A 17,921-nucleotide genomic window follows, 5' to 3' on the forward strand; every position below is an offset into this window, starting at 1 on the left:
ATGGAAGACTATTACACCAGAGATGGTGGAAGTGATGATGATGTTCTACAATATTACATTCAGCTACAAAATGTAGTAAAACTAGGGGGAGAAGTTTGGGGCACTAACTTTTGCAATCTTGAAAAATTAGCGGCAGGCGCTAATGATTGTGAGCTTCCAATAAATCGGCTGTTAGCGCTCCAGGAAGGAGGTGGAGCGCTAAATCAAGTGCTACCACTTTGCTTGGGAGTGCTAAACCCGGCGGGAGGGGCGGGTAGTGGTGCAGCGCTGCCCAATGCTGAGGGCAGCGCTGCCGGGAATGGAGGCTCCTTCCCTCCCTTAAAGGGAAAGGGCCGTCGCTGCCGGCTCCGCATTGAAACCAGGTCCCTCGTCGCCGACGGCAGCCGCGATCCTGCACGATCAGCCCCAAGCACTTGAGCAGAGCGCAGGGCTGATCGATCGCGGCTGAAGAAAATGCTGAAAAACGGAGCTACAGCATTAAGAAAATAATTTTTTTTTCACGCAACCATCATCACCTTTAAACACTGCTCCCCGAAGCGGCCGGCCTCCCCGACGACGCCTCCCGCAGCTGTCGGTGTTGTCGAATTTCGGGTCCGGGGCGATGCGCAGCAGGATGACATCACAATCTCCGGGCGCGGGAGATCGTGGCGCTTGGGGTAGCCGCTGCCGCAAACCTCGAGGGGAACTTCGCGTGCATCGGTACTCTCACCGCGCCCGGTCGCAAAGCCGGTAGCGCCCCGTTATTGCCCCCCCCCCCAGGAGGCACTAATAGGAGGCGCAAAGGAAGCGTAATTCTAGCCCCTAGTTGTTAAATTTCAGAGCACTATCTTGTTACCTTTCTACTGAAAACATGAAAACATATTAAACTACATGTAAAGTTGACTGTGAAATTTGTAAGATTGTGTAATTTACTTTTAATCTGTGTAAGAAATTCCGAGAGGTTCTGGTAGGGTAGATAGAGAGAAGCTGTTTCCAGTGGTAGAAGGGTCGGTAACCAGGTTTAAGATAATTGGCAAAAGAGCCAGAGGCGAGATGAGATTTTTCTTTACGCAGCGAGTTGTTGTGATCTGGAACGCGCTGCCTGAAAGGGCGGTGGAAGCAGATTCAACAGTAACTTTCAAAAGGGAATTCGATAAATGCTTGAAAAGCAAATATTTGCAGGGCCATGGGGAAAGAGCACGGGGGAGTGGGACTAATTGGATTTCTCATTCAAAGAGCCGGCACAGGCACGATGGGCCGAATGACCTCCTTCGGTGCTGAAACCCTCATCCATGCCTTTGTTGCCTCTAGGCTTGACTATTCCAACGCACTCCTGGCTGGCCTCCCACATTCTACCCTACGTAAACTTGAGCTCATCCAAAACTCGGCTGCCCGTGTCCTAACTCGCACCAAGTCCCGTTCGCCCATCACCCCTGTGCTCGCTGACCTACATTGGCTCCCGGTTAAGCAGCGCCTCGATTTCAAAATTGTCATCCTTGTTTTCAAATCCCTCCATGGCCTCGCCCCTCCCTATCTCTGTAATCTCCTTCAGCCCCACAACCCGCTGAGATATCTGCGCTCCTCTAATTCTGCCCTCTTGAGCATCTCTGTTTATAATGGCTCAACCTTTGGTGGCCGTGCCTTCTGCTGCCTGGGCCCTAAGCTCTGGAATTCCCTCCCTAAACCTCTCTGCCTCTCTATATCTCTCTCCTCCTTTAAGACACTCCTTAAAACCTACCTGTTTGACCAAGCTTTTGGTCACCTGCCCTAATATCTCCTTTTGTGGATTGGTGTCAAATTTTTTGTCTTAAAATACTCCTGTGCAGCACCTTGGGACATCTTACGTTAAAGGTGCTATATAAATACAAGTTGTTGTTGTAATACAAAAAATGAAATGAGGGCGGGCTTGATGGACCAACTAGTCGTTTCCCGCCCATCAATTTCATATGTTGTATCGTCTCCTTTAGCTTCGGCAGTAGAGCCCCGGGATTCCCGATCAATATTTGCCTCATTTTTCCCGCGGTGGATAATCAGGAGAACACCCTCTCCCCCCACCCCCACCACCCGCCAACGCCCTTAACATTAAACGGTGAAAGATGATCCATTGATCGGTTTAGGATTTGCAGTAGGGAAACAAAGGGCAAGTTAGAGGGACGAACTTTTTGTCTCTGTCAGGTATTTAAATGAGGCACTGCCCGTTTTGAACCAGTTAATGGTATCGGACGGAAGAATCAAATTTAATACGAATTTGGCTGCTAATATTGGCGTTGGGGGCGTTTTCACTCCATTGGGATATATCCCAGGAGATTTAAAATGCACCGTTTCAGAAAGATGGCTGCGGACATGTCATTGACTTTAAAACCTCTTTGCTTTGTACCGTACAGATCCCTGTCTTTCGCATCCCTGTAAAAACGGAGGGATCTGCACCAGCGATCCTCTTGTCAACTCTTACCGCTGTCGGTGCACTGATCAATTCATGGGAGTTAATTGCCAGGGAGGTAAGCAAGCAGCTCCCTGCCTCACACGCGTTTGAGAGGATGAGGGACAATATTGCATGTTGGGTACAGTTGCTGAACGGCCATAAAGTAGACCGTAATATCTGCCATTGAAGCATCTAAGATTCTGAGGGGAATTCACAGGGTCGATGCTGAGAGGCTGTTTCCCCTGGTTGGAGAGCCTAGAACTAGGGGGCATAGTATCAAAATAAGGGGGTCGGCCATTTAAGACTGAGAGGAGGAGGAATTTCTTCACTCAGAGGGTTGTGAGTCTTTGGAATTCTCTACCCCAGAGGTGCTGGGGATGCTGAACCGTCGAGTATATTCAAGGCTGAGATTGATAGATTTTTGGACTCTGGGGGAATCAAGGGACATGGAGATCGGGCGGGAAAGTGGAGTTGAGATTGAAGATCAGCCATGATCTTAGAGCAAGCTCAAGGGACCATATGGCCGACTCCTGCTCCTAATTCTTATGTTCTTGTGCTTAGTGTATCTTTAGGACACTTAGATTGGGACCTAATGATCACGCAATGACGGCACACCCAAATTGTCATGATTTGGTGATCTTTGTAACTTTTCTTCCCTCTGTGTTTCAGCGAAATGCTTCGACAGGACCCAATTCAGGTACTTCCTTATTGGAGAGAGCTGGAGCCGGATCGTTGGCGACAAAGTTGAAAGTTGCGTGTGCGCTGACAGCGGGCCTGAGTGTCAAAGTGTCCGGTATGAAGGTATCAGTGAGAAGGCAAAAAAATTCCCATATCTGGCTTGAGTTACAGGCCGACCCTTTGTCTTGTTTGAGTGGGTTTGGTTGATGGAATCAGAGTTTGGTGAAGGACTCCTTCCTCCCCTCCCATTCTAACAGTGTAAGAGTCATGAAAGTTTAAGAAAGAAAATACTTTAAAATATTGGTAAAATAGTATAATACAGTTAATTTACCTGACTGACTTATTGTATTGAGAAACCCCCTATTTTCTTGTTCCAGTAGTATAGTCTGAGATACCTCCTTTATTCTTGCTACAATGGTACAGTCCTTAAGACTGTCACATGGTATCCAGCCATTTTACAGTGCAAGCTGCATGAGGCTGGAGAGAAGGTAAAGGCTTTTGAGGGCTGGAGCAATACAGTTTTTGACCGTGTTCGTTTAAACGTGTTTTGCTTTGTAATTCTGTTTGTAAGGTGTTACAGTAAACAGTTTAAAGACAAAGTTACGTTTTGGAACGTTTTATTTTGACACGCGTCTACTCGTTGTTAAGAGCCTCAAAGCTCAGTGGCTGCATGTTTGGAAATTACGAAGCGCCACTACATTAGTCAAAAACTAGCTACCTAAGAAGGAAAGGACGGAATTGTCGGCGAACGTATACATGAATGGTCACGGAGCCAGACGACAATATAAGAAAGCGAAGGTACAGTGACTGTTACTTGCCTTGTTCATTCTATTGAGAAGCTAAATAAGAGCTGCAGGTAAAATGGCCGAGGCCTTACGGAGCCGTGAGGAGCTTCCCCCAGCCAGAAGGATTGTTGGCCAAAAGAGGGAAGTAAAGCTCACCCCAAAGGCAATGGAAGAGAAGTTACATAGAAGAATAGGTGCAAGGAGGGCTAAATTAGCTCAGATAACTGGAAAAATGAAGATAATTGATTGTCTCATGGAAGATAATGCTAATATTAAGAAAGCTGAAGACATAATGCATTATGATTTCTCCAAGTTGCATGAAGAATTTAATGTACTCAATGAAGATGTATTAGCACTTCTGTCTGAAGAAGAGGGAAATGCTGATCAGCACAACTGGTTTGATCTTAAATCATCCAGCATTAAGGACTATGTCAAGGCCACAGAACAGTGGATGTTAAAGATTCGTCAAGATGCTGATACAGCAGAGAACGATAAAGATGACGATGAAGTCGGACCAGATGATAGCATTTCAGAGACTTCAGCCAGACTGAGCAAAAATCGAAAAGAAGGTAGCTCTGTTTCTGGACACAGGTCAGTCGCTTCTACCACACGCTCGTCTCGACGCATGAGAGAGGAGGTTGAACAGGCAGCGTTGATGGCGCGCGCAGCATCTTTAGTGGAGAAGCAAGCTCTTGAACGGGAAGAGGCCCAACTGCAGGCCCAACAGGCCCAAGTGCAGGCAAAGAAAGAACAGCTGGAGATAAAAACAGCTATTGCGGTCTCAGATGCCAGGTTGAGTGTGTATGAAGATTATGAAGGCTCACAGGATGGCATGAACGAATACTGCCAGTCAATGTTGTCACACAGAGTTGGATCCAGGGCACCGTCAAGAGTTAAAAGAGAGTCCGAAGGCCATCTCCTGGCATTACAGCGTGGAAGAGTGGCCTCTCCACTAACAGGAGCACGTGATGCTACCCCAGACGTCAGACAGTCTAGACTAGACCCTGCTGATGACCACCAGAGGCCTGAAGACACAGGGAGAAGCCTACACCGAGTGATGCAACGTCAGAACGAAATTACAGAGATGCTTGTAAAACAACAGAATCTGTTTCGACTCCCTCAAAGAGACATACCAGTGTTCCAAGGTGACCCACTCAAGTATAAGCCCTTCATCAGATCCTTCGAACAAGCCATTGACTCCAAAACAGAGAGCAGCAGTGATAAGTTGTACTACCTGGGACGGTACACCAGTGGTAAACCACAACACCTGGTCAGAAGCTGTGAACACATGAGACCGGACCGGGGATACATAGAAGCCAGGAAGTTGCTGCAGGAGCACTATGGTAACGAGCTGAAGATAGCCACTGCATATATTGAAAAGGCTACCAAGTGGCCACAGATCAGATCGGAGGACGGGGAGGCATTGAACACATGTGTTCTTTTTCTCATAGGATGTCGCAACACCATGGAGGATGTTGAATTCATGGAAGAGATGGACAATCCTACGACTATGAGAATCATCATCTCTAAGCTTCCTTACAGGATGAGAGAACAATGGAGAAGAGCAGCCTTTGAGATAATGGAGAGACGGAAAAGTAGAGCCAGGTTTGCAGACTTAGTGAATTTCATAGACAAACAGGCTAAAATTGCGAGGGACCCATTGTTTGGAAACATCCAGGATGTCAGCCCGACTACTGATGGAAGAGTGAAAGCCAAGCCTGCTGAATCAAAGACTCTCAGGAAAGGTGGTTCCAGGGGAAGCAGCTTTGCAACTATCGTCACTCAGGCTGGGGAAGAAAGGTCTCAGAACTCATCTCCCAAAAAGAGCAGCACAGTGACGCCTGCTAATGCCTTTCAGAAGCCATGTTTATTCTGCCAGAAGAATCATACATTGGATTTCTGCAGTGACATCAAAGCACAGCCACATAAGGACAGAATCGAATTTCTGAAGTACAATGGCCTATGTTTTGGATGTCTCTCTCGGGCACCTGAGTAGAAACTGTAAGCAAAGAACAACATGCAGAGAGTGCACTCGGAAACATCCCAGTCTGCTGCATATCCACAAAGAAGAACAAGTCTCTAAGAAGAGTGAAGAAAACAATACCGACAAGAAGGTTGTTTCAAGTGCTCTAGTGTCGCTAGAACCAGAGACTTGTGGATTCACTGGGGCCGGTGACAGTGATTGTATTCTTGCCATCGTACCTGTAAAGATCAAGTCTAAGAGGAGTGAGAAGTTTGTGGAGACTTACGCCTTCATGGATCCAGGTAGTTCAGCAACGTTCTGCACAGAATCACTCATGCGACAGCTGAACGTTAGAGGCAGAAGAACAGAAATCCTACTACGCACCATGGGTCATGAGAAGTCAATGCAAAGTTATATCCTGTCAGACTTAGAAGTGTGTGGACTTGAAGAGAAGGACTTCATAGACCTGCCTAATGTTTTCACACAGAGGGAGATTCCTGTTAAAATAGGAAACTCAGCCCTGCAGAAGGATGTGGAGAGATGGCCTTACCTGGAAAAGGTGCGTCTCCCATATATTGAAGCAGAAATTGGCCTATTAATTGGAACCAATGCCTACAAAACTATGGAGCCATGGCAGGTGATAAACAGCAAGGATGACGGACCCTACGCAGTCAGGACAGCTCTTGGATGGGTAGTCAATGGACCGGTAAGGAGAGATGATGGCAACAAGTCGAACAAGGAGCAACGACCAAATGTAACAGTTAATTGTATCTCTATCGCAAGCATTGAAGAGCTGTTGATACAGCAGTTCAACGCAGACTTTTCAGAACGCAGCTGTGAGGAAAAGACAGAGATGTCACAAGAAGACCATCAGTTCATGGATTTGATGACGAGGTCTACACAGTTCATTGATGGCCACTATCACATTGGTTTGCCACTGAGAAGACAGACCACGAAGATGCCGAACAATCGCTGCATAGCAGAGCAGCGCGCCATCAGTCTAAAGAGAAAGCTGAACAAGAATCCCGACTTTCACGAAGACTACAAAGGCTTCATGAGAAACATCATAGCGAAAGGCTATGCTGTAAAAGTGCCCGAGGAACAGTTGAACAGAGACGATGGAAGGGTCTGGTACATTCCTCATCACGGTGTGTATCACCCAAAGAAGAAAAAGATCCGTGTAGTGTTTGACTGCGCCGCCTCATTCAGAGGAACTTCACTGAATGACCAGCTGCTTCAAGGTCCTGATCTTACTAATACCCTCATTGGCGTCTTGACTAGGTTTAGACAAGAGCTTGTTGCCATGATGGCAGACATAGAATCAATGTTCTACCAAGTCAGAATCCCTGATGAAGATGCTGATCTTCTGCGTTTCCTTTGGTGGCCAGGTGGCGACGTTAGTCAAGCGATGGTGGAATGTAGAATGGCTGTACACTTGTTCGGAGCCACATCATCTCCCAGCTGTGCAAGCTACGCTCTCAGGAAAAACTGCAGAAGATGGCAAAGGCAAAGCACCATCAGAGGCTGTGGAGACAATCTTCAGAAACTTTTATGTCGATGGCTGTCTGAAGTCCGTGTCAACAGAAGACGATGCCATTGCACTGTCAAGAGACCTTAGAACTCTGTGTTCGAATGGAGGATTCCATCTGACTAAGTGGATAAGCAAGAGCAGAGCAGTTCTAGCTTCTATCCCAGAAAAGGAAAGAGCCACTGAAGTCAAAGATCTGGACCTGAGCCACAATGTCCTTCCTATTGAGAGAGCTCTTGGTGTACAATGGTGCATTGAGTCAGACACGTTCAACTTCAGAATAATGGTGAACGAAAGACCATCCACAAGACGAGGGATTCTCTCCGTGGTCAGTTCCATCTACGACCCTCTTGGATTCCTGGCACCACTCATTCTGCCGGTGAAGCTGATCCTACGAGAGCTGTGTAGAGACAAGAGAGGATGGGATGAAGATATCCCAGAAGGTCAAGCTCAGATGGTTGACAGATTTGCAACAACTTTCTAGCTTCAACGTCAGTAGATGCATCAAGCCCGTGAGTTTTGGAGTTACAAAGACGGCTCAACTACATCATTTCTCGGACGCCAGTGAGGACGGCTATGGCACGGCTACTTACCTCTTGCTGACAAATCAACAGGGCCAGAAACATTGTGCCTTCCTCATGGGGAAATCCAGGGTGGCTCCGCTGAAGCAGGTCACCATCCCGAGACTGGAGTTGACGGCAGCGGTTGTTGCAGTTAAAGTTGACCAGGTAATGCGGAAAGAGTTACAGCTCCCATTAGAAGAATCTGTCTTCTGGACGGATAGCACGACGGTGCTGAAGTATATAGAGAATGAGAAGATACGCTTCAAGACCTTCGTAGCAAACAGAACCTCATCCATTAGAGAAGCTACACAACCATCTCAATGGAGGTATGTAAACACCTCATTAAACCCAGCAGATCAAGCCTCACGGGGATTGAAGGCTGAAAACTTCATGAGGAGTGAAACTTGGATACAAGGCCCAAGTTATCTGCTGGAAACAGAGAGATCATGGCCAGAAAGACCAGATATGCCAAGTCAGATTGCTGAAGACGACGTCGAAGTCAAGAGATCAGTCACAGTAAATCTCATAACTACGAAAGAGAACTTTGACACAGTGAACAAGCTTGTTAACCATTTCTCAGGATGGCACCAGTTGAGGAAAGCAGTTGCATGGTTTCTAAGGTTGAAAGAGTTGCTGCTACACCTGAGCGGTAAGAGAAGAGAGTATCGAGCCACTATCCATCAGTCTGAAAGTAACCCTGATAAGCAGAGAATGCTTCTACAGCAATATATGCACCAGCACAAGACCACATTGGGTAAGAATTCATTGACCGTGGAGGATTTGGCCAACGCTGAGATGGAGATAGTTCGCTTCAGTCAAAGACAAAGATATCCAGAAGAAATCGAAGCTTTACAGCGAAATACTCCAATCAAGAAAGGTAGTCATATCTACAAGCTGGACCCTACACTGCAAGATGGAGTACTGAGGGTGGGAGGGCGACTAAACAAATCTGCTATGCCAGAGGAGGCCAAGCATCCTGCTATCCTTTCTAAGGACCTCCGGGTTGCTACTCTCATTCTTCAGCATATATACCAGAGTATTGGACACAGTGGGAGGAATCACGTGCTTGCGAAGCTAAGACAAAGATACTGGATTCCAGGAGCTAATTCTGTAATAAGAAAAATACTCTCTGAATGCATTGTTTGCAGACGGTTACACGCTGGAGCTGGGGAACAGAAAATGGCAGGACCTGCCTGAAGACCATTTGTTACCAGACAAGCCCCCATTTACAAACGTAGGGGTGGACTATTTCGGGCCTTTCAAGGTAAAGCGAGGACGGAGCCTTGTCAAGAGATATGGTGTGCTTTTCACTTGTTTGACCATCAGAGCAGTTCATATTGAGGTGGCACACACGCTTGACACTGATTCCTGTATTAACGCCCTGCGGCGCTTTGTCTGTAGAAGAGGACAGGTGTCCATTATGCGTTCTGATAATGGCACTAATTTTGTCGGAGCGGAGAGAGAACTACGGGAAGTTATTGAAGGTTGGAATCAGCTTAAAATACAGGAAGCCATGATGCAAACAGGAATTAAGTGGATCTTCAATCCACCGGCTGCATCCCACCATGGAGGTGTCTGGGAAAGACAGATACGCACCGTAAGAAAACTACTCAGTTCTGTACTGAAGCTGCAAGTGCTTAACGACGAGGGACTTCAAACCGTTCTGTGTGAGGTTGAAGCCATCATTAATGACCGACCGATAACTAAGACATCAGATGATCCCAATGACCTCGAAGCCCTGACTCCGAACCACCTGTTGTTGTTGAAAACACAGCCAGTCATGCCCCCGGGAGTCTTCAAAAAGGAAGATCTGTATGCCCGTCGGAAGTGGAGGCAAGTTCAGTATATGTCAGGCCTTTTCTGGACCAGATGGACAAGAGAATACTTACCTCTGCTACAGGAGCGTCAAAAATGGTCCAAAATAAAGAGGAACTTCATTGTCGGAGACATCGTCTTAATCGTGGATGATTCAGCCCCTAGAAATTCTTGGTTGATGGGAAAAATAATTAAGACCATGCCAGACTCCAGAGGCGTTGTTCGTCGCGTTTGTTTGCAAACCAAGACCAGTACCTTGGAAAGACCGATCACAAAGCTCTGCCTGCTACAAGAAGCAGCGTGAAAGGTTCCTGAACGAAAAAAGTGGACATTTATATTGTAAATATGTTGAACTCATTAGTTTATGACTCTTAAGAATGTTTGAGTAATTGATATGCTTCATGTGCTTAGTCAATTAGGGGCCGGAATGTAAGAGTCATGAAAGTTTAAGAAAGAAAATACTTTAAAATATTGGTTAAATAGTATAATAGTTAATTTACCTGACTGACTTATTGTATTGAGAAACCCCCTATTTTCTTGTTCCAGTAGTATAGTCTGAGATACCCCCTTTATTCTTGCTACAATGGTACAGTCCTTAAGATTGTCACATGGTATCCAGCCATTTTACAGTTCAAGCTGCACGAGGCTGGAGAGAAGGTAAAGGCTTTTGAGGGCTGGAGCAATACAGTTTCTGACCGTGTTCGTTTAAACGTGTTTTGCTTTGTAATTCTGTTTGTAAGGTGTTACAGTAAACAGTTTAAAGACAAAGTTACGTTTTGGAACGTTTTATTTCGACACGCGTCTACTCGTTGTTAAAAGCCTCAAAGCTCAGTGGCTGCATGTTTGGAAATTACGAAGCGCCACTACAAACAGCTTTGTTAATAACTGGCTCCCCTACTGGTTAAAGCCAGTCTTGACCTTTTCGAGCGTGGTTGAGAAGTACCTCGACTGGAGAAGCTGGGGTTGTTCTCCTCGGAGCAGTGAAGGTTAAGGGGAGATTTGATTGAGGCGTTCAAAATCGTGGAGGGTTTTGATAAGAGTAAATAGGGAGAAACCCTTTCCACTGGCAGAACGGTCAGTAACAAGAGGATGTAAGATAACTGGCAACAAGAACCAGAGGGGAAACTCAACAAGATGAAACTCCTAACACGGTAAAATCTAGTCATGGCAAACTGGATTTGATTATTATAAGAGTGTTGTGGTGTATCCTAATAGCCGTATTTTTTTGTACTGCTTCTCTTGTGTCTTTCAGATTGCGAGGTTAATCTGTGTCTCCAGGGCGGTGAGTGTCGAGCAGTCCAGGACACAGGGGAGACCGTTTGCCAGTGCAGTGAGGGTTTTGTGGGGAAGTACTGCGATATAGGTACGCTCCTCGATTGGAACGAGATCTCACGCGAACAAATGCTTTATTTCAACACAAAAGCAAATTACTGCGGATGCTGGAAATACTCGTCAGGCCAGGCAGCATCTGTGGAGAGAGAAACAGAGTTAACGTTTCAGGTCGATGACCTTGCGTCAGAACGGGAGAAAGTTAGAGAGGTATCAGGTTTTAAGCAGGTGTAGGGGCAGGGAAAGGGAGGAGGGGAGGAAAGGACAAAGGGGAAGGTCTGTGATAGGATGGAAGGCAAGAGAGAGCAAATGATCAAAGGGAAGATGGAGCAAGGCGAAAGGGGATGGTAATGGGACAAGTAAAGAAACAAAAGCTGGGTCTAGAGGAGGCATACATGGCAATAGCAGACCCATCACCAACACCTGCTCTCTGGAAAAAATGGGGGCAGTGGTTACAATCTAAAGTTGTTGAACTCAATGTTGAGTCCGGAAGGTTGTAAAGTGCCTAATTGAAAGAAGAGGTGCTGTTCCTCAAGCTTCATTGGAACAGTGTAGGAGGCCAAGGACACAGAGGTCAGAGTGGGAGTGAGGCAGAGAATTAAAGTGCTTTATGTTGTCATTCTTTGCCCATTTCTCGAACCACAGTGTCAATAATCTTATGACGGTGAACTTTACTGTCCCGTTGCATTCCTTTCCTGGGATGCTCGGTGCCGCCCAAGGATCGGACGTGAGATCGGTACAGCTGGAATCACTCAAACTGTGAGCTCCTAGGACTGGCCATGCAGTTAGAGACTAGAGGCTCTCCCAAAGGGAGACAGGGACAATTGGAGGGTGAGAAACCACTGCTCTGCTTTCAGGCACCCCTTCAAACAGCACTGGGGCACGTTATATAGTGCAAGTAATTATCTCCATGGTGTGTTGGTCAGTGATATTCCTGAGTTGATTCCCCCTGCAGCGTGTTGGTCAGTGATATTCCTGAGCTGATTGATCCTGTAGTGTGTTGGTCAGTGATATTCCTGAACTCAAGAGGTTGGTGAACAAAATTAGGGGTAATATACCAGCATGGATTGAGAATTGGTTAACAGACAGAAAACAAAGAGTAGGGATAAACGGGTCTTTTTCAGGATGGCAGGCTGTGACTAGTGGGGTACTGCAAGGATCGGTGCTTGGGCCCCAGCTATTCACAATCTATATCAATGATTTGGATGAGGGGACTAAATGTAACATTTCCAAATTTGCTGATGACACAAAGCTAGGTGGCAGTGTCAGTTGCGAAGAGGATGTGAAGAGGCTTCAAGGGGAATCTCGAAAGGCTCTGAGTGGGCGAGAACATGGCAGATGGAATTTAACGTGGATAAATGTGAAGTTATCCATTTTGGTAGAAAAAGCAGAAAGGCAGAGTATTTCCTAAATGGTGACAGATTGGGGAGTGCAGATGCTCAAAGGGACCTGGGTGTCCTTGTACATGAGTCACTGAAAGTGAAGGTGCAGGTGCAGCAAGCCATTAGGAAGGCAAATGGTATGCTGGCCTTCATTACAAGAGGATTTGAGTACAGGAGTAAAGAAGTCTTACTCCAATTATATAGGGCCTTGGTGAGACCACACCTGGAGTACTGTGTACAATTTTGGTCTCCTTACGTAAGAAAGGATTTACTTGCCATAGAGGGAGTGCAACGAAGGTTCACGAGATTGATTCCTGGGATGGCAGGACTGTCGTTTGAAAAGAGATTGAGTAAACTAGGCCTGTATTCTCTTGAATTCAGAAGAATGAGAGAGGATCTCATTGAAGCATACAAAATTATTACAGGGCTTGATAGGGTGGATGCTGGGAGAATGTTTCCCTTGGCTGGGGTGTCTAGAACCAGGGGCCACAGCCTCAGGAAAAAGGGTAGGCCATTCAGGACTGAGATGAGAAGAAATTTCTTCAAACAGAGGGTGGTGAATCTTTGGAATTCTCTACCCCAGAGGGCTGTGGAGGCTCAGTCATTGGGTATATTCAAAACAGAAGTCGCTAGATTGCTGACTAGTAAGGGCATCAAGGGATATGGCGATAGGGCCGGTGAATGGAATTGAGGTAGAAGATCAGCCATGATCTCATTGAATGGCGAAGCAGGCTCAAAGGGCCGAATGGCTGACTCCTGCTCCTATTTCTTATGTTCTTAACTCCCAGCTGATTGACCCTTTATTGTAGCGTTAAGGGCTCACCCTATTCCTTCAGATCTATCTTTGTTGCATTCTCCTGTGCCTCGAGCAGCTGCACAATTGGGTTGCTGCCTTTCATGGGGATATGAATTCAGCAGCCACAAAATGAGAAACAAACCAAGAAGCAAAAGCCGTTAAGAATATCGGGAAAATGCGAGGCCAACATTCTCTCCTGGGCAAACTCACTTATCGCGGCAACTCGCTGAAGCCAGCTCATGACGGTGTGAGGCTATTTCATGTGCGAACGTGTAGGGGAATATTTTGATTTTGGGCGATATCAGATCGGGCGCCCATTACACACCTCTCCCGATTTCCATTTCCAAAGACAATGTATAACGGGCGGCTGATCCGGTATCGCCCATTTTACACTAGAAAGAAAGAAAGACTTGCATTTCTATAGCGCCTTTCACCACCTCAGGATGCCCCAAAGCGCTTTACAGCCAATGAAGTACTTTTTGGAGTGGAGTTATTGTTGTAATGTGGGAAACGCAGCAGCCAATTTGCGCACAGCAAGCTCCCGCAAACAGCAATGTGATAATGACCGGATAATCTGATGTTGATTGAGGGATACATATTGGCCCAGGACATCGGGGAGAACGCCCCTGCTCTTCTTCGAAATAGTGGCCATGGGATCTTTCACATCCATCCGAGGGAGCAGACGGGGCCCTCGGTTTAACGTCTCATCCGAAAGACGGCACCTCTGATAGTGCAGCACTGCACTGGGAGTGTCAGCCTAGCTTTTTGTGCTACAAGTCCCTGAAGTGGGACTTGAACCCACAACCTTGTGACTCCGAGGCGAGGGTGCTACACAGTGAGCCACGGGCTGATGTCAAAGTGACCCCCTAAGTGTGTTTGTTCTAAGTTCCTGTTACTGCTGCTCTAGCGAGGGCATTAACCTGCGTATTTTAAACATACGCCTCTGAAAATCGCAGACAATGTAACTTCACTTTCAATTTTTAACTTCAAGGCCAAAGTCCACTCGGTCACTATTTGAAGTTAAACATGCCGACGTTAGCAGCCCTGCACCAAGAGCCGCTCTACGGCCGAGGGCACCAACCGTAATCGCACAGCCCTTCTGCTCTTTAACCTTCTCCTGTCCTCTGCCCATGCCCTTTACGGCTCACTCCATTTCTTCTCCACTGTGTGTGGTGGGTTTGTTTCTTCCCCTTCTTCCCACCACGCCCCCCCCCGCCACCCCTCCCACCACCTATCCCTTCTTCTACAACAGCAAAACACTGCGGATGCTGGAAATCTGAAATAGAAACAGACAATGCTGGAAATGCTCAGCAGGTCGGGCAGTATCTGTGGAGCGAGAGAGAGAGAAACAGAGTCAACGTTTCAGTTTGGTTGACCTTTCATCAGAACTGGAAGACGTTGGAGATGTCACGGGTTTTAAGGAAGTGCAGGGGCAGGGAAGAGGGGAAGGAAAGCACAAAGGGGAAGGTCTCTGACAGGGCGGAGGCAGGAGAGATTAAATGACAAAAGAGACGATGGCGGGAGGCAATGGGACAAGTAAAGAAGCAAAAGATGGGTCTGGAGGAGGTCTAAGTGGCAACAGCAGAACCATTACCAGCACCTGCTGTCTGAAAAAAATGGGAGCGATGGTTATGATCTGAAGTTATTGAAATCAATATTGAGTTCTGTTCCTTTTTAAATGCTGTTCAGCTCCCGGTTCTGAGGACTGGTGTTCTCTTCACTGATGCTGAATTTTTCCAGTCTTTTGTACCAATCATAAATCTGATTCCAACCTTCGTGGGGGACGGTGAGATCCTGGGCACTGTTAAAGCTTCAAAACAGTGAATGAAAACGGAGGGACAGCTTGCCCAGCAGTCTGACATGGAGACGTCCTTTGGCTCGAAGCTTCATATGGAAATCAGTCACAATAATCGAGTTCAGATAGTCGACTGTTTATTTTTGTTCACTGAAATTTTAAGCTGTCTCCCAGACACCCAAACACATTGCCAGTGTGAGCGCTGTATTAGCTGTCTGGAGCTGTCCTCTCGGAGTCATGCGCCTGGCGTTAGCCACCGTACTGCTGCCTCTTTCTCACCCACGGTATCAACCTCGCCCGTAAGTCACCGGGCAAGGATTTGTAAATCATCGCGAGGCGGAGCTGGGCGGAAGGATACAATTTTTCATTCTGCTGCACTCGCTCTTCAAGGCTCAGTACCGACGCCCCATGGCTTGTGTGATTGGGGTGGGCCGAGAAACCATGACCTTCCTGGCTCAAGTTAACTTTTCCCCCGACTGACAATGATTTGGTAGTTAGTTCTAGAAACATAGAAGATAGGAGCAGGAGTAGGCCATTCGGCCCTCGAGCCTGCTCCGCCATTCAATGAGATCATGGCTGATCATCCAAACTCAGTACCCTGTCCCTGCCTTCTCCCCATATCCCTTGATCCCTTTAGCCTTAAGAAATATATCCAACTCCTTCTTGAATATATTTAATGAATTGGCCTCAACTGCCTTGTGTGGCAGAGAATTCCACAGGTTCACCACTCTCTGGGTGAAGAAATTCCTCCTCATCTCTGTCCTAAATGGCTTACTCCTTATCTTTAGACTGTGACCCCTGGTTCTGGACTCCCCCACCATCGGGAACATCCTTCCAGCATCTAGTCTGTCCAGTCCTGTTAGAATTTTATAAGTTTCAATGATTCTGACCCATATTTTTACACTGCTGTAGAGAGCAGAGCAAATTTGGCCAATGCTAAACAGGCCCGTCACCCCCAGGATGTTCGCTTATTTGCTCTGGTACTGTAGTGTATGTAACCGTTCTACCTTTAAGAGAACTATTGTAGTGTATGTAACCGTCCACCTTTAAGAGAACTATTTTAGGGGTTGCACTACTTTATCTTGGCTGCTGTATACTGTAATACCGGCGGTGACCACACCGGTATATAAGTGCTGTGTAATGATTTATTGGGCAGATCCACCCTGACCTTCAACCAGTAAAGTCCTGTTAAAGTTTACTCTTGTGGTCTGTGTAGTAATTCGCAATAAAACACACAGACTTAACAGTGGCGACGAGTTCGATCTTACCCTGCGGCAGAGATACATCCAAGGCAGTTAATGAGCGTCGAGAAGAGGAATCCGCCCTCGTCATTCTGCTGAGAGAAGACTCGAGTCTGCAGAGCAAGGAAGAAGGAAGAATTCTGACACGAAGCCTTCCATCAGCAACAGGCAGCGATCGTCCCTTATATCACGGTGGTAGGTGAGCCGAGCAGCGTCGAGAAGCAAGTCGGCCACGTTGACTGTGAGTAGGGGAGAAAATTTAAAAAAAAACGGAGGATATAAGGGCGGAGAACTCGACCACGGCTGGGGAAAGGAGCCGGACAGAAGTCGGGGCCAGAGGCGCTGAGACTGGGGCAGCGTAGGGCACGGCAGCCGCGGTGCAGGCAAACGCAGCCGGTGTGAGAGACCGGGCTACAAGCGGGAACGCAGCCGGTGTGAGAGACCGGACTACAAGCGGGAACGCAGCCGGTGTGAGAGACCGGGCTACAAGCGGGAACGCAGCCGGTGTGAGAGACCGGACTACAAGCGGGAACGCAGCCGGTGTGAGAGACCGGGCTACAAGCGGGAACGCAGCTGGTGTGAGAGACCGGGCATAAGCGGGCTGGGAGACGCAACAGCGTCGAGAGACAGCTCGACCGCGACGGGAAAAAGGCCGGGCACCTACCGAGGCCGCGAGGCGCTGCGACCGGGATCGTAAGGCGCGGGAGGTAATAAATAAAAAAAAAGAAACCGCGGAGAACTCAGCCGCAGCCGGGGGAGGAAAGGACTGGACTGCGAGAGGGGCTGGGAGGCGCGATTGAAAACCGCTGAGGGAGAGACAGAGCCCGAGTGAGCGGGAGAGACAGAGCCCGAGCGAGCGGGAGAGCGAGGGAGACCGAGCGCGGGAAACCACCATTTTCGGAGGCGGGGAAGAAGACAGGAGCGGGAAACCGCCATTTTGAAAGTAGGCGGGGAAGAAGACAAGCGCGGGAAACCGCCATTTTTGGAAAAAAAAAAGTAAAGAAAAAATTCGTTGTTGTTTCTCAGAAAGATTGCGAAGATGCCTAAGCGTGGTAACATCAACGATTTCGATCCCGATGTGGAAGATTGGGCCACGTATGTAGAACGCATCGAGATATATTGTAAGGCAAATAAAATAGCAAATGATGATAAAGCTCTAACCTTACTAAACTCAATGGGTGCGAAGACATACGGGCTATTGAAGCATCTTCTATCACCAGCTAAACCGGCGGATCAGACTTTCGCTAATATTGTTGCTGTCCTGAAGGATCATTTGAACCCCACACCGCTGATGTTAGCGGAACGATTCAAATTTTATGCGAGAACGCAACTGAAAGAGGAAAGCAACGCGGAGTACTTGGTTGAACTGCGTAGACTAGCGAAATACTGTCAGTTTGGGGAAAATCTGACAGAGGCATTGAGAGACAAGTTCGTGTGCGGGTTGTCGAAGGAAGGAACACAAAAGCGACTGCTCGAAGAGAACGATCTTACACTTGATAAGGCTGTCCTTATTGCAGCATCGCACGAAGCCGCAGCGAGAGGCACTGCGGAAATGCAGCTGAAGGCAGCGGTACTCAGCGTGGATCAAATGGCTTCGGGTACAACGAAATGTTATCGTTGTGGGAAGACAACACACGACCAGAAC

The 17,921-nt window shown here is 47.4% G+C and overlaps 1 protein-coding gene across 1 annotated transcript in view; it reads left to right on the top strand.

Moving 5' to 3' along the window:
• Positions 1–17,921, top strand: part of hgfac (HGF activator) — a 113,105-nt gene that overhangs the window by 70,405 nt on the left and 24,779 nt on the right. Inside the window, exons 10-12 of the mRNA XM_085975404.1 lie at positions 2,364–2,477; positions 3,071–3,202; positions 10,986–11,096. Of these exons, the coding sequence (XP_085831530.1) occupies positions 2,364–2,477; positions 3,071–3,202; positions 10,986–11,096 (357 nt within the window). The remainder of the gene's footprint in view (positions 1–2,363; positions 2,478–3,070; positions 3,203–10,985; positions 11,097–17,921) is intronic.

Source organism: Somniosus microcephalus, chromosome 1, assembly GCF_052327205.1.
Source record: "Somniosus microcephalus isolate GS21.2 chromosome 1, FLI_Smic_1.0, whole genome shotgun sequence".
NCBI classification, from domain to species: domain Eukaryota; kingdom Metazoa; phylum Chordata; class Chondrichthyes; order Squaliformes; family Somniosidae; genus Somniosus; species Somniosus microcephalus.